The 23,955-nt window shown below is 36.4% G+C and overlaps 1 protein-coding gene across 1 annotated transcript; it reads right to left on the reverse strand.

Moving 5' to 3' along the window:
* Window positions 1-3,456: 3,456 nt before the first annotated feature.
* Window positions 3,457-10,150, reverse strand: ccndbp1 (cyclin D1 binding protein 1). The gene is made up of 11 exons (XM_005807556.3): window positions 9,981-10,150; window positions 8,973-9,032; window positions 8,597-8,676; window positions 8,315-8,396; window positions 7,682-7,778; window positions 6,707-6,780; window positions 5,612-5,688; window positions 5,184-5,443; window positions 4,844-4,904; window positions 4,594-4,640; window positions 3,457-4,099 (listed from the first exon to the last, which is right to left on the reverse strand). Exons 1-11 carry the CDS (start codon window positions 10,066-10,068, stop codon window positions 3,991-3,993), a joined length of 1,035 nt encoding a protein of 344 aa, XP_005807613.1. The 5' UTR covers window positions 10,069-10,150; the 3' UTR covers window positions 3,457-3,990.
* Window positions 10,151-23,955: the final 13,805 nt, after the last annotated feature.

Here is a 23,955-nt window from a genome sequence, read left to right on the forward strand (position 1 = left end):
CATCATTCAGCCTGTGAGCAGCTATATAACTCACTTCCTCTTTTCTCTGCTCAGATCAAAATATAGCCTGCAATACAAACAATAAGAATAAACTGTCCTCCGGCCTGCAGTCATTCAGTTCTGATTGAACTTCTATCAATACATAGTTCCCACAAGTCTGAATGGAAGTGATCTGTGCCATCTTGGTAGGCAAGTGCAGTGCAAAGCTAAACTACGACTTTGAGGCCAAGAAAATATATTTACACTCTTGACCAATGTGCAAGAGAAAAACATGAACAAAATGGCTGCTGTTGGGATTGATTCATACGAGACAGAGATGGAAAATATGTCAGGATGTGGACAAGCTCCCTCCGATCTACAGTGACATAGATCACTACCAAATGAACGCAAATAATTTGTACACCATGGATGAGCTTTGTGGTCTGAAATCTATGGATGTATACAATCAATGTTTAAACGGCTTTGCAAAGGACGTACAAACTCTTTGTGTGAATAAAAAAGTTCTGGTAACTGCAGAGTAAGTTCATGTAGTAATATACACATAGACCACATATCCACCTTAGCTAGCAGATAAACGCTACATTAGCTAAGCTAATTTTGCGAGAAATATTTGTATCTGAAGCACTTATGTCTTCCCACTGAGTCAATATCTATACAGAAAATGACACAATAAAAATACAGAAATACACAATAAAAGACTGCAATGACTGAACCAAACAAAGCAGGGATTATCTGAGTGTGAACAAGTGAAGCAAACCTAAGTGAAAAATGGAAAGAGAAAAAGCTGGAAGTTTGTTGCTTGGATGTTTACTTGTAATTCAACTAATAGAAAATAAAATTGTTTTTTGTAGTGTAAAAGCAGTTTGGTCAGTAAGGCTAGAAAAGGAGCTGTTGAGTTTTATAGCAAAACTAGACAGCTTTGTGGACACCTGAAACCCTTAAGTTACTGAAAACATTGACTGGTTTAAGAATGAATTTGGCTGGAGACAGACAGCAGTGAAAGCAGGGCCTTGCTTCCTGTTTATGATTTTCAAAATGATTCTTATTGCTTTATAAGAATCATCTGGATGATCTTCTTACTTCAAGTTTCTGATCATTCCCCACAGAAATCCAAGTTTTAATGTTAAACATAAAGAAACAACCAAAAGCTATGATTTATTCAAACCATCATTTAACAATATTCTCTTATTTCAATGATCTATCAGCTTAAAAAGCTAATTGTGAAGCCTTCAGCATCAATGCATGCATCAAATGCATCAATGTGTGTATCAAACATTTTTCTTTCTAGAGTTTAAGGTTTAACCTTAACAGTGCAGCTGTCTCTGAATGAGGCACAGTCAAAGTCGACCAGCAGAGTTTTTTCTCCACTCTTGTAGGGGAAAAGGCTTAATTTCATACTCAGGGAATCGTAAGGCATCAAATCTGGAACTCTGTGGATGACACAAAAACACACTGCATGTCAGATTCCTTACATCTTAAAGGACTGATTTGTCCTTAAAGTCTGAAAACCTGCACCAATGCATGTAGACTTTTCAACAGGAAACACATACTTGACCATCTCCTCCCATTGCACCAGGCCAGTTCCAGAGAGTCAGAGTGCAGCCTGTCAGTGTCTCATTGACTGGATTCTTCAAGTCCACTTTGAAAGTCATTTTCTGGTCCATTCTGGCTTCATCAACCACCTGAAACAAAGACAAAATTTTAAACACAAATAGAAAAAATACTGTCACGCCCCACTCATAGGCGATGACAAAAATGGGAGACAGACGAGCGGATCCACAGACACAACAATTTATTTTTATCCAAATATGCGCCGGGTGAACTGCTCAGCCAGTCCGAGAGAGATGTGGACCAATGCTGCTTGTCCCGGTCTGGTCCGGAGGCCAACCAAGCAGACAGTGACTGACAGGACGTCAGTATTTATCAGCCACCCGGTGCGTTCAATTAACAGGCCATTCCCCCGTTTCCTGAAAAGAACAAAGAAAACAAATAATGGACTAGAGACACCTACTGGATAGGAGGGGATCGTCACAATATCTTCACTGGATTTTCTTTATTTCTCTTTATTGGATGAAACAGAAAACAAAGGTATGCTGTTAGAAACAACAGCACAAAACAGTTTCTTACCGCAGGTTTTGGTTGTCACCGTTCATAGAGGCAGTAAATGAGTTTTGTTGTCACTGATCATTATATGATCATTGTCAGCACTAGCTCCAGAGAAATGTTCTCACTGAATTTTTGGGTGACAGATGGTATGAAAGCTCCAAGGCTGAAAACTTGACTTACAACACAACTGTACAAACAAGTACAGCAACATTTAATGTTAACCTTTATACATGCATTTGACACAATTTGTACATCCAGCTAATCTAAATGTGAGTTTTTCCTTTAGAAATAAAACAAAAACACATTTCAAGTTTTTTCAGGTCTTTTAAGAGAGAAAATCAGAGAAACCAGTCTGGAATCAGCATATATTTCATTAAAATCTTTCATTTCTAGACTGAACATAATTCTTTTTTTAAGTTTGTTTTTGAATAAACAAGAACCAACTTTATGTAAAACTACAGAAGATGCTCCACACTAGGAAAACTTCCACGAATTTCAAACACAGTTCATTGTAGGCAGTCATAAGTATTTTGGGCTATAAATGTACATGTGATTGATCACAAAGCTGTAAAAAATTGTTTGCCTCATTATAAATTTTTTGCTGTTTTATTATTTTATTGTGTCAGATCATCAGATAAATATTAATACTGGATAAAAATAACCTGAATGAACACAAATCCAGAAGCTACAACAGCTAATCACAACTTGCAGGTTGGAAGGCCTCTTTGACATCACCCTAATCTTTCACTCCCTGAATAAATTCTCCATTGAAATCCTGATTTCCAAATCAAATTCCTCATGACCCAAATGAGTAACTTACTATTGATGTTGCTACTGATGGGACGTTCATCAGCTCTGTTGGGTTCGCTACTTTCCAGAAAACGTTACAGTCTGAAGGTTGAAGCTGTCAAAGTGTTGACAGGATGATGAACAATCTTGTGGTGAAAGTAATTAAGTACGCCTTTATGGCTCAACAAAAAACATGTAGGACAGAATGAACTGGATGCGAAAGATTTCAATGTAAAATGAGTGTAAGTTCTTATGGGCTGAACTGCTATTAGTTCGTCTTGTTTGACTTTCATCCAGCAAGAAACAACAACGGAGTGTTACGATCATCTTCCAGTATATAGTCCTAATATGAGAATAAAGTTATATTACCAGAATAAAGTTGTAATAAAGTGAGAATACAGTCATTATATTACTGTAAAATTAGATGATCAGAATAAGGTCAGGAGAATGAAGTAGTAATTTTAAGAGAATTCCTCCCTGAAATATTAATAAAAATAAAATGAGGAATGCAGAACATCTTACAAAGTTATGTCTTTTGTTTTTAATCGGTTTTACAAATAAGGAAATATAAAATCTTTAACACATCAGCATCAAATTATTCTAAGTAGCAGGTCTTAGAAATGATGCAAATGACTGTTTATTTTGAAGAAAGAAGTATGGATTTGCTGAACGGTCAGATCTCGATAACTGTCAAAACTTTGCATTTCGATAGTTAAAACAACTTTTCCATCTGGTAATATTGCATCTTTTTTCTATTGTCATATTATAATTTAATTATTACAAGTATTATTACTTAAAAAAATGAAAACCTCTCAGTCTGGCTCTAATGTTCAGTTGTAAAAAAAAAGCAAAACAAAAGCTTTAAAGAAAGCAAATCCTCTGACTTTATTTAATAAAGAGCTCTGAAAAAATATTTTACTTTCAAAACATTTCAAGTCCAACAAATAATGAGCTGGGACAGAGTGGAAATTATACAGTTGAAATGTATTTCCAGCTTTTATGTTGTCTTTTAATTTGTTCTCATTTTTCTTTTCTGGTGCATAAACCAAAATATAAAGGCAGCCATTTGATGCATGTTACAAACTTTTTATTAAATTAGCCGTCCAGCTCAATCGATTCTTTGGCTTTCTGAACATTGTGATCGACGGCTGTCTCGAAAAACTGAACCCAGGTCAGCTCTGCTTCTCCACACACATGGCTGGATCTGGAGGGTGAGCACAAGTCAAAGCTGTCAGCACTAAAACAGCAACATTTATCACAAACAAATCTTTTTAATGCCGGATCAAAGACAACATGCTGAAAACAAAACATTACACTGAAAAAAGATTAATCTTATTAGCCCATTTTAGAGGTGACTATTGAAAACAGTTTTCTGTATTTATCAAGTTCCAAAAACACAATTTTAAGTATTTTTGACTAGTTTCTTGTGCAAATATCTTAGTACACTTAATACAAGATAAAACTAATTTACAAGTAACTTTTCACAAGATGTTTGAACTTGTTTTAAGTCAGTAATCCCTTAATATTTATATAAAAGAAAAGTATAGGTCCATTGAGATCATTTCATTTATGACAAAAAAACTGTAATCAATATGATCGTTGTAATGTTCTGCATAAATATCACAACTAGGTTTTTTCTGTATATCATGCACTCTTGATTTTCACACATACAAGCTACTGTGGATAAATCAATCTTACCTAATTAGGTCCAAAAGTTTCCTTAAAATCACTGCCAATTTAGACGTCTAAATGGAGAAAAAGAAAATGTTTATTATTCTTCAGAAGGACATAAAACAAAAGAACTCAGTGTCAATGTTATGGAAATGCCTCAAATATCAAAAATATTTTTTTTTAAAGCTTTTAAAATAACAACCTTATTATTTTGAGGGAGATTAAAGAATAAATTTATTCTATTTTTCCAATCAGAAAGAATGCAGGGTTGTCTTACGTGGTTTTCCACTCCACTGTAATTCACGGGTGGGTAGAGACAGAGGGCGAGATCGTCCACACTGCAATAGAAAACATTAACGTTGACAGAAATATCTTCATTTGAGTTTAAAAAAAAAAACTAAACGTTTGACATCATGTGAAGGAAACAATACAAGTCAAAACATCCTGCAAATAACTTGAACCTGCTGGCACAAACCAACATATTTTGATTTAAATTTGTAATTCAATCAGCAGGAGCCTGCTTTGTTAATGTACCATCATTAACTTTTCCCATTTAGTTGCAACCTTTTTCATTCTCTATGTAAAATCCAACAGAAACAACAACACCGTCTATTTACCTGGGGCTGATTTCCCGGCTGATGTCGGCCAGGTCGTCCAGCTGAGCGACCTTTTGAGGGTCGGCAGCGTCACCGTTGGCCTTGACGGCTGACCTCAGTTTCCTCAGACAAGCAGCAGCTGCTTTCATTAACCCCTGACATGCACTGATCACCTGGCGGTCCTTCTCTGACAGGTAAACGTCCTGGTTGCCTCGGGGATTGTCGTCGTCCGGGTCGTCAATGAGGAAGTCGCCGAACGGATCCTGGGTTTCGGATAAAACCTGTGAATGTGAAGGAGAGAGCAGCTGTTGGTTCTAAGCAATAAATCCGGATTAATGTGTAAACATTTGGTTTTTAAGTATACAGAAACAACTAAAAGTTCAAATAAAATATGAGGTTTCCGTTTGACAAAAAAAGAAAAAAACTTTGAAAAGCGTGTTAGTGTTTACCTGTTCCATTTCCTCAACAGCATCTTTTACAACTCCAGACTGAGAGGACACAACGACCAGCAGGGCTTCCTTGTTGTCTGTAAAATACAAATTTTTCCAATAATAAACATGTTAAGATCTCTGCGTGTCAAAGTAAGTAAAACAGACTGCTGATCCAGACAGTGGAAAATAAGTTAAACCCAATCTGGACATCTAACGTCTTCTCTTTAGCATTTTTCTTTTAACCAAATATCAAAACACTAAAACAAATAAAATGCACAGTGGGTGTAAAATGAATACTCAACAAATGAGTTTAAGACTCTTAATCTAATACTTTGTTGCTATTTGAGGACAACATGGTATGAGAAATATGTTGTTATAATGGGAGTCAATGAAAACAAGTTTCATTTAAGGGTAAATATTGTACATATATTATGCTAATCTTTGGTTTAATACAAAGGGCAATGAAGGAGAACAGGAAATTTTAAAATAAAAATGGTCAATATTTGGTATTTAAAGGTTAAATTTATGAATATTTATGCAACCAGCAGTTTTTTTAAATTATATTTTATTTATTCTCTGATAGATGTTTTCCAGTTTAAACCTGAGCAGCAGCAGTGTGCAAATATGGTTCTATGGTCATTTATTCTGATTATTTTATAGAAATAAAACAGACCAAATCTGTTTGGTATTCTTTGCAGAATGATTACCAGTTGTTGTAAAACAGTTTGTCATCAGTATAAGGAGGTTTGCTGTCCCTGTTTATGCACAGGACTGGAAATGGAGATAAAAAATTTAATTTTACTGCCCAAAAATGTAATTTTGCATTCATAAGTGGCAAACGCACAGAGACAAATGGCCTTCGTGGTAAGTCAAACGTAAGTAAACACTGTCATTCCTACATCATTAAGTGTGGGAAACTTGATACACACTTTCAGTGTTTATGACAAATATCTCACCATTAAATATTAAATATGACTACCTGAAAACTAGAAGCAATGTTGTGGTAAAAAAATGCAAAGGTTAATAATGGTGATATAAAAAAATGTTCATTGTCGGGTAAAAAAGCTGGTCAACATTTTACAGCCGAGTTTTACTTTATTTGTTTCTGCTTACCTTTTGGTAGCTGAGCAAAGCGATCACAGGCAGACCAAACTCCTCCAGTGGACGTGATCTGCTCCTGGGTCAGGCTGAATGGCAGCAGAGAGAAGAGCAGATAGAGGGAAATGATGAAGCTGCATACAAATGAGGGAAGATATCCAACAACTTCCTGATTTGTTTGATGGTTTTTTCCTGGCAAAAAGAATATTTCTTATTACGAGCTGCTTGCAAACAGCATTCAAACAAGTTGAAAGGGGTCTAAATGCTAACTTTTATAAAGTCAGCATCTCAGGTCTTCTGGTTCAGGTCTGCTCTGTATCCCCAGAACCAGAACCAGAACCATGGAGAGGCAGCATTCAGCTTCTATGCACCACAAATCTGGAACAAAAAACACTGCAAAACAACTGAAACCCAGAGTTCCTTTAAATCCAGGCTAAATCCCAGCTGTTTAGAGTTGACTTCGATTGTTACACAAATAAACTTGACTTGACTCAGTGTTTTGTGGAGGATATATTCAAAAAGAGGTAGATGAAATCTGTGTTATGGTTGAGTTGCAGTTCCAAAACAGTAGATTAGTTTTATTAAATCTTGAAACATCTGAAATTGTCAAGAGGTACAGAGATGTGTCTCAGAGAAGAGGTGATATGCCAAATTGGACAAAGGCTAAAAGAATATTTTTCACCCTGATGCAAATTCTTGGGAAATTTTAAAACTTGAAGCAAAAATAACAGGGGATTTCTACAACCTTCGACATTTCTCTGGTCATGAAAGGTCAGCACTTCTGGGTGAAGAGAGGACAACTATGGTGCAGAAATAGGTGAATATTCCTCCAATCTGCTGGACTTGATGGGTGAAACATTTAGTGTAATTTGCTTTGTGAATCCAGTGAAAAAAAGGCAAACAGCCTTAAGAAAACAGCAGCCACAGATGTTGGAGGCTGGATGCTTTGTAATTCCTCCCATGGTGTTTGTGTGACAGTGATGTGTGCACCTTTGCAGTGGTGAGCTGATTATGACCTCCAGAAGCTGTAAAACGCCATCCAGCACCTCCACAGTGGCGTCCCTGACCTGCCGCCGTAGCGTCACCCCTGAGACACAGACAGGACTAAAATACTCAGCCAGACTTACAGTGCAGCCACAAATATTAATCACTCTTCAGCAGAGGTAGGCAGAGTACCCAAAAAAGGTGATCAGGTAAGAGTAGACATGGGACATGTGGACATTTTGTCATTTTAAGGACCAAAATGACAATAATTCATATAAGTGAAAAAAATCAAATTTTTCCAAATAAGTTTTCCAATAAAAATTTTATAAAACTTTAATAAAAACTGCAGGTGTGTGTCTATGTCTGGTGAATTTTTGGTTAAAACATGTTTGCTTTTCATTTCAGTGGATAGAAAATCCAGAAATTTTACTCAAGTAAGAGTAGAGATGCTTCATAATAAAATTACTCAAGTAAAAGTAAAAAGTACAGCATAGTGAAATTACTCCTAAAAGTTTTTTTTTTCAAAAGTTACTGAAATAATTGAGTAAATGTAACTAGTTACTACCCAACTATGCTCTTTTACTCAGATCTACTTTATTTTGCTAATAAAAATCAAACTTGATACAGTTTAAGAGTCACCTTGGCTTTTGGGTAGCCAGTAAAACACAGTCGACAGCGTCAGGACGCTTTTCAATATGGACTCTGACAGCTTTTCTCCATCCTGCAAGACAAGCAAGTTTGTTTTTAGGATACAATAATACGCTTATATGGCAGTTCAACGTGGAGAAAATCAACAGAATTCCTAAAACAGACAACTTAGAAGAATTAGATGCTTTTAGATGTTTTCTTTGTGAGACCTGAATGAATGAGCAGAATTTTGTGTAAAGAAACGATTAACTTTGTTGAAAATAACAAACTGACTTGTAAAGATGGAAGAGGAGGTCTAGAGAAGGCCAGGCTCAGTTTAGTTGCTTCATGTGACACAGCCTTCACTGCCTGGTCTGAGGAAAAGGGAAGAAAAGTTTGGGAACATTTTCAAAATATTCAACAGATAAGAAATAATATTTTTATGTGAAAGTCAACTAATGCTTTATTGTAATGTGCGATGATGTGTGAAGACAAAAATGTCCTGAAGGAGCACTATTATGAAAAAAACTGGGATTGTATATTACTATAGCTACTATCATCTTATTGTGCACAACTGGATCTGTGAAAAAAGATGCCCACTAACAAGATGGGAGGTCATTTAAAGCCACATGGGGTCTAGAAAATGGTAGATCTGTTAAGAAAACTCAACTCAAAGTGTCCCAGAAGTTGGAGAGATTGAATGCTCCGTCTCTCTCATTTGATTCTCCATCTAAAGGAAAAAATACAAAGAACACTCTTTAGCTGAATTATAAGATAAAACATTTTTTCACACCATGGATTAGGTCTACTTGCTTCTACTTCTTAAGAAAATGTCTCAATAATAATTGTCTAACATGTTAAATAGTAGCAGAGATAGGCCTACCTATGCGAGTTAGTTTTTAATCAAAGTATATTGATCTATTTAGTTGTTTTATATCAAAGTATTTGGGATTTTTAGAAGCTGTTTGGCAATCAGACTACACTACATATCTCTTTTCTAAGATGCAATCTTCAGAAATATTTATGACAGTAATACAAAGATGAATTTGGTTCTTGATTACAAGAACCAATTCCAAACCAAACCAAAAGTCATTCTGAAAATGGCAATTTCACCGAATTTTTCACTATGTTGAGCGTCTTTAATTTGCTCTGGTTTAAAATCTACAATATAATAAGAAGCAGAAACGGTGCTGAAATCGATCTTATCGTAGCTTCACAAATCAAATAAAGGTTTGACAAATCACAAACTCGGTTTTTAATATTCTGATATCAGTATGTAATACTGTAGTCCAGGTCTGAAGAGTCTACTAGTTATAGTTTTTAAACTAGAGCAGCTTTATGACAATAATTTAAGTAATTTAAGGCAGATAAAAATCAAACAAAGCCTAAAACGTATTTAGTTTTCTTAAAAAACAACAACAACAAAGGCAGTTAATCATAATAATGACATATTATACATGCTTTTGTACGTTGTGCTAGGATCTAAGCTATGATATATGAAAACAACACTGGGGTAAATGAAAGAGTTGACCGTGAATATACTAAAAGCAGAGAAGTAAACAAACAACAGAAAAACGGATTTTAACAGACACTCCATGCGGCTTTAATCGCTAGCTAAAGATTAGCATGCAGCGGTATTTTTGCATTCCCTCCGCAATAAATAACTTTTCATATTTACCTCGGACTCGGTCTCTGATACACTGAATAGAGTTCAATATGTTTCGTAAAGGCACCGACAAAGTTTCATCAGAGTTTTCAGCACTCATGACGCCAAAATGAGATAACGGCAAACAGCAAAACAACTCTAACACGGGTGTTGTGGAACTGTTAAGGAGCGAAACGTTGTTTCCGGGGAAGATAATATGTGAAACAACCGTGCTCAATAAGTTCGATTCTTTCGCTGTACATTACTTTTGCACTCGCAAAAATCTGAAACGCCATAAGCGGTGGAGAAAAATACTGTTCCAGTCATAAGACAAATTAGAAATTAGTCTCCGGAGGTTTTCTTGCTCCGGCCATTAAATCGCAGCCCAAAGAAACAAGAGCAGAAAGCAAAGAAACTCCACAATCCGTTGCGCAGCTGACCACATCCTTCTCAGAAAGTTTGCAGAAAGTTGTTAGGACGCATCTAAAACATGCCGAGTAAGTCCTGAGTCCTCTGTTTTTCAATTTAGCCTAGTTCTCATGATACAACTCCAGTTTTACTGTCTTAATATAATGCCATTATATTCATACCACCAACCTGAACGCTGATGTTATAGCATATAATGTTAACAAAAAATAATAATAAAAAAATGTGGTATGCACTTTTTAAATCTCAAGATTAGTGGCACACACATACAAAGTCAAAAGTTTAAAGTACGAACATCTGCGTGGTCAAATGAAGGACTATGCTTTTATTCAAACTCATCAGTTAAGCTGTAGTTTCCAATGATGACCACAAGAGGGCAATAATAAACCGTAAAAAATCTATCACGATTTTTTTTGGAAGTAGATTTAAAATGACAATCACGATTTGTTGATTTTAATGTCGTTTGCTATGACTATTACATTTAACTGTTTTAATAGACTATAAATAGTTTTCTGGTGGAACAAACCTTTTAGATAACCATTTTAAAATAACAGGCATGTGGCAAGACATAGAATTAAATGAATATTCAGTCTAAATGTATTACTTTGATGAATTTAGAAACTAACATTTCTTCATTTGATTGCATATCTTAACATTCAAAGTATAAATTAATTTAATATTATACACCAGATCATTTATCAGTTGGCATTAAGAGAGTTTTATATATGTAAAACACAGCTCCATTGTTAAATGAATTAGTAAAATTTGTTTTTTATGTTCATTTTATGTCATGAAGACGTGCTGTACACTTGCTAAATTGTCTTCTATTACCATAATCACATAGTTGCCATTCTTTCTTTAGTTATTATTGTACTGACATGAATTCCACTGTTTACGTGCAAACGTTATCAAATTAATAAAATGTATATTTTAAAAAAAATGTTTGTTAGTTAAGTACATGAGTTACTACAGCGGATAAGCTTTGTGTCAGCTGTAAACTTCCCTGCCGAGGAAACTGGTCTCCAGTGTGCAATACATGTCTGAGTCCACATGGTGTCACTGTAGGATGTTTTTGTTCCACACGTACCGACATGTTTGTAATTTTAAAACAAACTTCACCTGCATTTCCCACTTTGCAATACAGTAACAGTTTAGTATGTTTTACCATACTTATATACTTGATTTGTAGGGATTTTATAAGGGATGGTTTGTGGTTTTTAAAAAAATAAATCTTACTGTTAAAGAGTCAAAACTTCTGTGAAATGGAAGCAGGTGAACCACTGTGGTGCATTACATATATCACAGGCAAACATTAGTGACTGGGTAAAATTTAAAATTTCAACACAGTCCACACCTCCAGGAAGCAATCGTTTCTCAACAACCAATGGTCTAGACCCTCTATGTCAAGGCCTGGGGGCCAAATCTGGCCTAACGTAGCTGTTTATGTGGCCCTCTGGTCTCCAAATTATATCAATGAGTCCCTCCAGTTTTTCACAAATCTGCAAAATTCAAACAAAATCAACAAATCTCCAAATCTTTTCTGACTTTTCTAGAAATTTTCTCAAAATTGGTCAGAAACATTGAGTTTAAGTGACTGCTGCCTCAGCCTCACTTGATGTCAATTTATAGTCCGTAATTGATACGGTGAGTAATAAAAACTCACATGTAACATCATAAATTAGTGCAAATATCATAAGCGTTTCTAAATTTGCACCACAAAATCTGCAATTTTGATTGCAAAAAACCACTAAAACAACCACATAATCCTGGAGGAACAGCTAATTATTGATATTTTAATAGTTTAATTGGCTTTATCAATCTATTCTGGCACAGCCAGTCCTTTAAGAACATTCAGGTTTTGGATATAGCCCAAAATGAAAATGAGTTTGATGTCCCTGCTCTATATGAAACAAATGGCGTACGACAAGGGGCTGATTTGTACCAGGCTAGTTTCTGTTAGCTTCATCAGACTGTGATCGCAGTTTTCATTGGAGCAGTTCGCAACCAAGTGTAAAGCGTCCAGAAAGAAAACCAGCACCTCCATTGTCTTGAAAAGGGTAGAGTGTCATTTCTAGGCAAGGGTGAGAGTGAAGGAGTTTAAATTTCTTAGGGTCCTGTTTATGTAGGATGGAAAATGGACTGTAAAATTGAATGATGGATTGTTGTTGCACTCTCATCACTGGCGAAGAGAGAGATTACCAGAAAGGTGAAGCTCTTGATTTACAGGTCAATCTGTGTTGATGTTTTCATCTATGGTCACAATCTCTGGGTAACCAAAAGAACAAGATGATGGAGACAAGCAGCTGAAATGAGTTTCCTCCACAGGGTTTCTGCGCTCTCCCTTAGGGATGGGGTAAGGAGTTCGGTCATCTAGGAGGGGTTCAGGCACCTTCTTATGATGCCCTCCCTGGTGAGGTATTCAGGACATGTCCCACTGGAAGAAGACCCAGAGGAAGACCTAAGGCATGAGGGATGAGGGAAGTCTGGACCTGTCTGCTCATCAATGTTCATTCCCTTATATTTATGTTGTTTGTAGGTACTATCAGAAAAGAAAACATAATTTTAGGGGTGGATCGATAAATTGGTTAGCCAATAAATTGACCTCGATTTCCTTAACTGTAGAAGATCTGTAATTGGCCAGTACTTGCACGTGAAGCATATCCACCAATTGTATCTACCTCAGCAAAGGTCCAAAAATCAGCCACTGTTCTCTTCTGCTCTGCTGTGGGAGAGGTTTGGCTGACAGACCGGCCCACCAGGTCATGCCTGCACATTTGCAGTTAACAATAGTCACCCCACTGTTGCCAACTCAGTGACTTTCTTGCAATATTTAGCAACATTTAAGACAAAAAAATCAACATTGGCCAAAATTTGAATCAGCAGGTTAGGCTTTTTAAAGATCCGTAATTGGCGATCATCCAGAAAACTGCAATCAGTGAACCCCTAATAAAATTACATTATTTATCTATGGAAGAACTTTAATTTTAACTGACAATCTGAGGACGCTGTATTCACCTTTAGGCTACCTAAAGTACATCAATTTTAGGATTAAAGGGATTATTTAATGTTCGAAGACTTATCTGAGTCATGGAGACAAAAGCCCTTTTTAGTATATAAGAACAATTGCAGAAAGAATGTCACTGGTTGTTGGTTTGAAATAGGAGAATTAGTTTTTTTTGACTCATCTATTAACCTGAGCCTCCACTGTCTAAGACATAGGTGGTGTATGAGGCCAGTCAGCCTTTATTGAACTTGCAAACACTCCAGTTCATCTCTGCTGCACTGCGACAAAAGTTGAGCCTAGTTTAAAGTGTTTAGACCCTTTCCACTGTCCCTGCTGCATTAATAGAAGAGACAAACACACAGGAGGATGAGAGCTGTTTCTTTTCCATGAGGAAGAGGAAGTTTATCTAACAGTGGCCTTAATGCACTTCCCAAGAAAAATGTCGATAGCAGCTCTGCTCTGGTTCGCTCTGGCCGTCTGATGGCAGATAAACTGTCAGCCATCAGACATCTGTGTGCTGCAGACTGCCCAACTCATTTAATCTGTTTCTAAATACAGACAAAATTAAAATGTTCTTGCACACCCACAGGAAAGCTTCTGTGGAAGTGGCAAACGTCTTAACAGAGCCAATTTTCTTTCATCCCAAACAGAGAAGGAGGAAAAAAAAGGCCCATTTTATAGGATGAAACTGCAGCACTGGATAAGCCTATTACAGTGTGTGTGCGTAACTGTGTGTGTGTGTCGGGGAGGTTTTTGGGTTTGCTGATTACTCATCACCAAACTAAGACACACAAACACATGGAGTGAGTAAAGCCTGTGTGACTGATAGGGTTTCCTAACACAACAGATCAGACCGGGTTTCTGCTCTGCCTCAGAGATGTTCGCTCGGTTTGTGTGACTGACTTGCTTCCTTTCATCTCTCTGCACCGTCTTTCTATTTTTAATCTTTTTCAGTATTTTTCTCTCTGTTATTTTGTTTTCATCCTGATTCCTTGTTTGTTTTTTATGTCGTCTTCCCTCCTTATTCTTCTTTCTTATGTTTTTTCTTCTCTTTAATCCCCCGCAGATTGCCTTTCCTCCCTCTTTCCTCCCCTTACACCTCTCTCTCCCTGTCTGACACTCTCTTTCCTTCACCTCCTCCTCCTTCGCCTCCTTTTAAAGCTCCTTTCGTCGCCCGCCACCCCCTCTCCCTCATTATTCGGTATAATCAGTTGTCTAGACAGTGACTCCCCACACAGATCACACCTGAGAGAGAAAAATGGACAGAGGGAGAGGAGGAAGAAAAGACACAAAAGAGGAAATGAGATAGGGACGGGAGAGAAGGGGGTAAACAACTGATTTACTTTTCATTCTAGTCTTGAAGTTCTGCGAAATGTTTGCGAATAAAAAGTGACAGGAGCAACACAGATGAAAGAAGACAGAACAGAAGGGAGAAAAGAGGCAATCGGATGTTTTAAATATCTAACACACTGACAATAAAATGTCTGAGATATTTTATTTTTTAATTGTTCTCTTATTGACTTTGTAGGATATTTAAAGTAAAGTTTAAGAAGCAAAAGCAGAAATTTCAAAACAAAAGATTACATTTTCTTGCGTGGCTTGGTGTTTATGTATTAAACACAATATTTCTCATTGAATAGTGCGAACTCGTGAGCACTAGCTAGTTGCAGTCAACATAAATTTGCCTGATGAAGTTGTAATGGGAGATCCATCATCAACTACTATTAAATCATTTATTTGGGTTTCCAACAGGAACGATAAATGGCAACAGAGTGACATAACACAAACAGTATTTAAATACTGTAAATTATTTAACAGCTGAAAGACGCCGGAAGCATCGCCACAACAACTGATGATTGGACATCTAAGCGAACATTTAGCTACATCACAAACACAGCGCAAGCCGACGATAGCAACTGGGAAATGTACTACAGACAAGCTGAAGCACTTATAAGAATAATCAGTAAACAGGCAGGATACAGATCAAAGCAAAAACTCATAAAATAATTTATAATTGATCATAATGTTCAAAATAAATAAAAAATCAAGATCAAGGTACAATACTCACCAGTAGCAGTTGGGTACAGTCTGCTACTTTTAAATTAATACATATACTTAGCATGTATATATGCTAAGTATATATGATTCAGTTTAAGGAACTGCACCAAGATTAGTGTGTGGTTGCTTTAAAGAAATATTGGCCAAAACATTCGAGAGATTACGTTCATCATTTGTCCATCTGACCAAAGAGTATAATTCTTGGTGGCTGCTTTTGTTTTCCATCTTTGCACTACTGAACAAATACATAAAATTACATTTTGTATTCACATACTGCCACCCTAAAAGTATTTAGAAGCACCTTAAGCATTACAGATGTAATGTTTACGGCATAAATGAGGTGGAAATCATGCAATGCATTAGAGAAAACTGTCTATTTGAAACTGAAATTTTGAATTTTGTTGAAACTTAAAAATGCGTGTGCATTTTGTCTCAAGTATTATTGTTAAATAAAGCAAAAATAAGGCCTTAAGAACTAGAATATATTATCTGTCAGTTTGTTTTAAGTGCAGGTAACCATGACAATGGTTTTGTTACATGACATAGATATGACAGCCAGTTTGTTAAAGGTGATACTACCAGCGCTGATCCAATCAGAAGGTGATTTAAACATTAATCTAACAATAAAGAATCTAAACTGAGGATAATTGAAGTTATATGACCAGCAGTGATATTCAGTGAACAAAAAGTCTGACTCAGAATTTGGATCTTATTTCGAAGAGAAATGCAATAAGGCAGAAAATTGTGAGGTATAAAAAGTAATCAGATTATACAGTGACATTATTAAATCCACCCAAAGATTGAAAACAACCTGCCAGGATGCCTGTTAAGTCTGTGCGCACTCATTTGGTTGTAAAATTGGGCTTATGTGGAGTTTGTTTAACAAATGTGTCTGTGTATTTTACTAGCCTCCCTGCTGCCTTAATTTTCTGAAGTTAAATGAAAAATATATGTTGTGTTTGTGTGGGCAGGGCGAGGACAATTTGCCTCGCCTGCTTCGCCTTTGTTTGCTTTGATCTCCTGCGTCTGAGGAGAAATTCCCTCACATAATGACAGCTTTACAGAATAAAGGTTTTTTAGGTTTTAATGCTCAACCTGCACCCCCGCACATATTTTGCTGTGACCTCCTACATGCAGGGGACGAATTAGCAATATTGCGTGAAATTAATTCAAAACCTTAACATTTTTCAGGACTGCAAGGCGAAAATGTCTGGTTGCAGTAAAGTTAAATTAAGTTAATTTAGCATTTTTTGGTTGTATTTAATATTTGATTATATGTAACAAATTGATCAGTTTAATTTGGAAGAGCAATATAGTAAATTCAAATTCAAAAATACTTTATTGACACAAAAGGAATTTAAATGTTGTAATTCATTTAATGAAAGTTATTGTAGGTGGGGATGGCTGCGGTCAGGGAAGATCTCCTGTAGCAGTCTGTATTGCAATAAATTTGAAGAAGCCTCTGACTGAAGACACTCTGGTTTTCAATGATAGTCTAAGGAAGAGGACGCTAAAGGTTGTACATAATTGCCTTGATTTTATGTAAACAAATGATCTCCAAGCCAAATATATTTTTAAATAAATTGATTGTACATGTTTGACATCTGTTTCAATGTAAGACACACTGTAGCCTTATAAATTAAAAGATTTGTCTAGATTCAGATCCCATTACATAACAGATGGTAGTATTAAATATATTACTGTAAACCAGTCAAAAATAAGTACATTCTTCTAAAATAAAATGTAATTTTCAGCTCAGGACACAATATTTGTCTCATTCTACTAAATGAAATTAAATTTGAATCACTAAAACTGTTCAACAGTTTTGATAAAATAGCTCAGCCTGTACGGTTGATACATTCATTGTCTTACAAAGATCACATTTCTTCAGATGATTCACAGTTTCTGATTCCTAAGAAGCAATTTGATATAATGGATGTTAATTAGGAACATCAGGGTAAAGGGAGCTGAATACAACCACACACTCTTTATTACTTTATTCCTCCACTTCACTTAATATTCTGATCATATGCAGAAACGTTTGTCTTGGCTGCTCACACTGATGATGTTTTCCTTCCTATTATCGCTACATGCATGCTCAGCAACTCTGTCTATTCTATGCAATCTGCCAGTTTTAGCCAGTTTATGTAATAAATTGACCTTAATTGAACTGTCTGATAACTAACATCAGTTGGAACATACATCCTTTACTTTGCAAAACAACAATGTGAATTCATTTCAGTCAAACATACAAACTTAAAGTGTCTTAGATGACTTGTGTTGTGAATTGGTGGCACATAAAACTGAATTGCACCTGTCAGTTATGATTTTGGCTTGTGGGAGGAAGTGGGAGTACCCAGAGAGAACTAATGCATGCATATGGAGAACATGCAAACTCCATTCAGAAAGACCCTAAGCCAGGATTTGAACCCAGGACCTTCTTGCTGCAAGGCAGCAGCGCTATCATATGAATATGTTTGAAAAGAACTACTATTGTGCAATTTTTTTTGCCAAAATTAGCAAAAAATGGGAAAGGAACATGAATCAGAAACATGTTAAAAATCATTCCTCTATTTCTACTTATCTGAATTTTTCCATTTCTCTGTCTGAGGCAGCACTCCACTTTCTGTTTTTAGCTCCTGACGCCTCCCCTCTTCTCTCATCTCAATAAAACTCAACTGGAAACTTAACAAGTAGAGTTTGGTCTGTGCTGCTGCTGAAATGATAAGAAGTTCATCTGTTGTAATTAATGAATATTTTATTTATTTTTCATAAACATGAGTACACACAGGCACAGGATCTACTTCTTTACACCTTCTTCTTAATTATAAAATATTTGTATTTTTCTTGATCAGGTTAGGAGGGATAAAAAGTTGAAGTCACAGATCGCTCAACAGTAATGATCAGATATCCTTCTCTGTAGGATACCTGGTTAATGGGCATTTTCAATCCATTAATCAGACTGATGTACCACATTTTAAGCATTATTATTAATGAAAAACCATACAAATAGATTTTGGAAACAGTGTTTGGCTTGTTAGTAATAGATGTTTGTGCACCACAAAAACGCAAAATCTTACCAAGAATGTTTGTCCAGTTTCTAGTGCAATTACTTTAGTAAACTTGACATAAGAAAACAAACTTACCAGCAACTTTTCAGCAAGATATATAACTTGTTTTAAGTACATAATTCCTTAATATTGATGAAATAGTATTAGTTTCACTGGCAGATAAATTCACTTATAACAAGACATTGTTCCCATGTTATAGGTGCAATAATTTTCCAATGGAACAAGTACTTTTTCATCAAGTTATTGACTTAAAGCAAGCTTCTGTAACTTGATGTATGGTTATTCCTAAGTTATTTGTATCTTATTTCAAGAAGACCAATACATTTGCAATAGAAACTAGACAAAAATACAGTTTGTGCATGTCGGCTAAACACAGGCTTTTATCAGCTTTCCATGCAACATTTGAAAGAGTCCCCTAATCTGTCTAAGTTGCACCAGTTTCAGTGTCATATTTTATTTTATGGTTGGCTCCACCACCAGAGCCCAGCATAAAATGTGTCCCTTAAATATGATTGTATAACCATTTATGTAGCTAGCACAACAAAAGGAGATGGTGGAATTGTAGTTTATGCCTATATTTTAAACTTGACTTCTCATAAAATATTTCTGTCCTGTCTTTTAATTAATAAGTGAACATATCTGGTCATCAATTTGTTGCTATGGAGTAGAAAGAAGTTTGTTAAAGGTCTTAGATGATGCAGCACTTCTGGAAACATGACTATTAATGCAGTAAAATGAACACAGTTTCCCCCTTCCCTCCCTTTCCTTTATGTTGTTTTCAGTCAGTTTTCACTCCTTCACTCGCCACCTTTCCTCACGTCGGCTTCTCTCATCCATGCTTCTTTGTTTACAACACAGTCTCCCCTCCACAGAGGACATTTTTAACACCCGACTGCATCTAGCCTCAAACAGAACTGGGGGAGCCGAGGGGTGGGCGAGCAGGAAGAGTACAGATGAAGAAGAGACGGGGGAGACGGAGCGATATACGAGGCAGAGGGGGAGATAATGAGGCAGACAAAGGTTGAGAGAAGAAGGTGGATTTGGTATTCTTCCAGGGTGGTACACTGATGCAGACAGAGACAGACGTTACCTCACACAGCTGCGGCAGTGAGCAGCGAGGGGGACAAAATGTGTGCGGGCGTGTGTGTGTGTGTGAGTGAAGCCAGATGGGCAAATTTATATCAAATCCTGGACTGAAGATTTTACTCAAATGTCAAGCTTTTATTATAGAAAAGAAGCAAAGCAGCACAGTGGGTTTTGATGGATGGACATGCATGCATTTATTTTCCTTAGACCAAGGAAAATAAATGGAGATTCTGGATTGGCTGCTATGCAAACACCAGCCAATAGTGTGTCAAGCAGCACGGCAGTTGTTTCAACTCCCCAAGCTGCATTTCCTTGCAAATATTTTGGATTTTTAGTATTCCTTTATTTAATCAGGTAAACCACATTGAGATCTAGATCTCATTTTCAAGAGGGACCGGGACCTATTCTTTCGTGTTATGCACCACAAAAGAAAAAAAAAGCATAACTATGCAGGTTGTCAGCAAATAACTTTCCACATACTAGAGAAAAATCCAATCATGAAGACTCCACTGCAAAATGGAAAAATCCCGGTTATTTTATATGCTGAGCAATTACAATTACAAATACAAACTTGTTTGTTGCTCTTCTTGTTTGGTCACATTCTCATTGTGCAACACCATCGTCGTGTGACAGACTGCAGCTTGGACAACCCTGCTGTTACCGCAGGGCAAGGAGCTTTAAGAGCGTTATGTAAGGGAACAACACAGCCAGTCTAAGCTGTAAGTGAGACAATCAGCTCAACATTTTTTCCTGTGCGCCAGCAACACAAACTCACATACCACCTCCCTCTGCACAGACACGTCCTTTAAAGGACAAATACAAGGTGCCTGATTCAGATTTTTAAGTAGTTTGATACACTTACCAATTCTTCCAGTACACTGTAAAAAATTGTTAGGAAAATAGTGATGTCTGACAATTAATCTGAGGAACAAAGTATGAGTAATTGAATATTTTTTTCTATTATTAAGAAATAAATTGTTACCTTCCTAAAATGATAGCCCAAGAGGAGGTGATTTTAGCGAAAATTAAGAAAAGAAAATCATCACTTTCTTTGCAAAATATGTTTTAGGGGGAAAAAACACAAAAACTGAGTTCGACATTATTTTAAGAAGTTGGTAAAATACAAATCAGGTATATTCTGTTTGTGTTTATTTAATGTGTAATCAAGAAAAAACCCAATCTACAGTTGAAAAAAATTAAGAAAGGTGTCAACTTTTGCATTAGTGAATAGTCGTCAAAGTCTCCGCAGAAAAAATGTAAAACCTGACCATCTTATCAGACTTTTCCAGCCTTAGTTAGCCTGTTACATGTTAGAGTTAGAAAAGGCTGAATGAGTTTGGCTCATTTGGAAAAGTTGAAGAAGAAAGCTTCTCCTGCTTAATGGCGTTGTGATCAGGTTTGCATGATATTTAGACTTAAACATTATGCATTTGTTTGCCAGCTGAAGCACAAGACAAGAAACCATCACTTTTAAACATGATTTTAAACTTGGTTGTACAAGCTATTCAGTCATGGGTGTACTTGGTTTTTCACACACAATTTTTCCAGATTGACCTAAACTTTTTTTTACTTGATAACAGCAGAATCTCCTTCTCTTCTGGTTAGATTTAAATAACGTAAGAGACTGAGGGCCACATGATTTTATTAAATCCTAACAAAAGGACTCAAAAAGAATGTATTGTTGTGTGATGAAATTAAGACATTTTATGGCAGCCTGGGTTTGGTTTTGCAACATTTGGAAGTATGGATATTTAATAAAGTAAATTTAACAATGCTAAATACTTAATGTGTGATTTGAATTGGACTACATATGCAAAAAAAAACGATCAAATGTTGGACATAAAAGCGAGGAGTGGAGAAAACGTTTTTTAGAGGCATTTCTCTTTTTAAGCCAAAGGTGGTAAAAGTAGTTATTTAGAGAAACACCTTTGTTATCTTTTCTTAAATGAGTTTTGTTGTTTACATTTCTTTCTTTTCTAGAGATAAAAAAAATCATCAATATGCGAGTTTAAAAAAACAACTACAGAATATTAGGTTGTCAAAGTTTTTTTTTACACGACTTTATAATCTGGAAAAGAAAAATCCAGCCGTGTTCAAGGTAATTTTTAGACATAGTTTAACAAAAAAAAAAACAACCCAAACTCAACTTACTGGAAACAAAATACCGGTATTTTATTGTCACAAATGAGACTTCTTCCACCGTGGATGCAACTGAAGTTCAGCCATAACTGTAAAACCTGACCTGAAGCCTCATAATCCCAGCTGTGCCATTCACCTTAAACTCTAATCCTAAACTAACCCCCTGTAGGCATCAGGACCCACGCAACAGTATCACGCTCTCACGTTTCAGTCCTTGAGAGGACAGTCGGTTCCCATAAAGGTGGAAGCACTAGAGCACACACACCCATGAACACACACACGCACACACCATGCAGGCGCGGAAGAGTGGGATTGCCCAAACCGGCTGTTTTTCAGAACAGGGCTAAAGTCAGCTTAGTCCTACTCTGTCTGTCTCCTTTCACAGAGTAACATGCTTAATCCCTGTTTAATCTCGCCCCCAACAGGATTGGCCTCCGCCTATGAGTTCTCTGCAAACTACCGCCACACACCTGGGTGAAGGGATGCGGACAAATAAAATGGGAGGTAGAGGTGCCAAAATATTCCCTTTGTCTTGGTAAGTCTGCATTTATGAGATTTGTTAGTAATAAACAATGAAATAATTTTACAGAGAAGCTAGATAGAAAAAACCGCAAAGAAAACTAGTTAGGCATCTACAAAAGTCAAGAAAAGAAAATAAATGATCATCAAGATAAGAGAGTTTTACTCATCCAAATATGATGCAAGTTACTATCATGCATCATGCATCTTTCTTCCTGTGATAAACCTGGCCAGGGCCGGATCAACAAGCATGTGGGCCCCTGGGCTGGAGCTAGTTTTGGTGCCCTGTCCACTAAGGAAAAAAATATTTTTCTGATGCAAATTAATAAGTAATAAATAAGTAATCATTTACATAACCAGATATGAATAGATGCATGATAAATTCAATATGTCACCTAGACAATAACTCCATGTTGCTTCCAAAGAAATGTACAATAACTTCAGAATTTTTCAAACATTTGAATATTGTTTATAAACATAAAAATCTCAACATAATAATACAACTCACCTAATTTGTGCCTATTAGTTTTATAAAAAGTACGATATTTTCAAATAGAAAGTAAATAAAGACCTTTGCCCACCTCTCCAAAAAATGAACATAAAAGATTTAAATCAGGGCCCTGGGCCACTGCCCCAGTAAGCTCTTTCCAAAGTCTGGAAACTGACTGAGGGATTTTGTTTTATAACAAAACTACCACAAATCTGTCTGGAGCATGTAAAATCTGTCAGCCAATCAGAGTACAAAGACAGCCAAAGAGCAAAGGTTTACGTATCTGCACTTTCTCCAGCATAAGTTGTTTCTTTAACCTGAAATGCAACAAGAACCACAAACTATATGAAGACTAGTAACAGCTCAGCTCCATGCAGTGCTGCAGTCAGCCGTCACAATGAGCCAGCATGAGCAATGCAGCCACAGAGCCGCCTGCTCACTCCAATGGAATGCAATAACCTGAAAGGCTGTTGGTTTCTCTATTGCATGTGAGCCACAATGTCTGGAAATGCCTCATCTTCACTGTTTAAGCTCTGCAGGGTCTGATGCAGAAAAATCAACAGTTTGTGATCAGTTGTCAGGCCATTTCACAAAACTGTTTCCACTTTGACTCCTGTTATTTATATCTGAATAGACATAATTCACTCTTCTTTAATCCAGTCATACACCAGTTAGAGGTAACTTTGAATAAATATGTTCTGATGCCACATATTAGCTGAACTAAAACTCAAATTAAATGTTTATTTCCCAAGAGGAGAATGAATAAAAGTCACATGCTGATCCAGTTTTGGATTACTCTGCTCAGATTTTGTGGCGTTAAACCTTTATTACCTCAACTCATGTTTCACACAGAGGAGCTGTTTTAATGTTGCCAGATCATGCAGGTTCAGGTTCAGTATGTAAAATATACTTTCTACATCAATTCAGTGTGTTTCAATTAAATGTTACTTTCTAACCCCGAGGGGAAATTAGGTTTAATTCTCTTACAGACAGTTTTAAAGCAGGAAGACAAGATCTCCTCTAGTGGTATGTGTTGCTGAGACTGTGAGGAAGCTTCTGACTGAGGACTATATTACTTTGTGAACCTACCGCCGATATAGTGACCCCGACATGTCATGTTTCTAATGTTTGTAAGAACCAAAAGGACTGCAGGTGAGTGGCAGGTGAATGATAGATAATTACTTAAATGACAGAAAATTATAAACTTTCAGATCA

The sequence above is a fragment of the Xiphophorus maculatus genome, chromosome 20, assembly GCF_002775205.1.
Source record: "Xiphophorus maculatus strain JP 163 A chromosome 20, X_maculatus-5.0-male, whole genome shotgun sequence".
Classification (NCBI taxonomy): domain Eukaryota; kingdom Metazoa; phylum Chordata; class Actinopteri; order Cyprinodontiformes; family Poeciliidae; genus Xiphophorus; species Xiphophorus maculatus.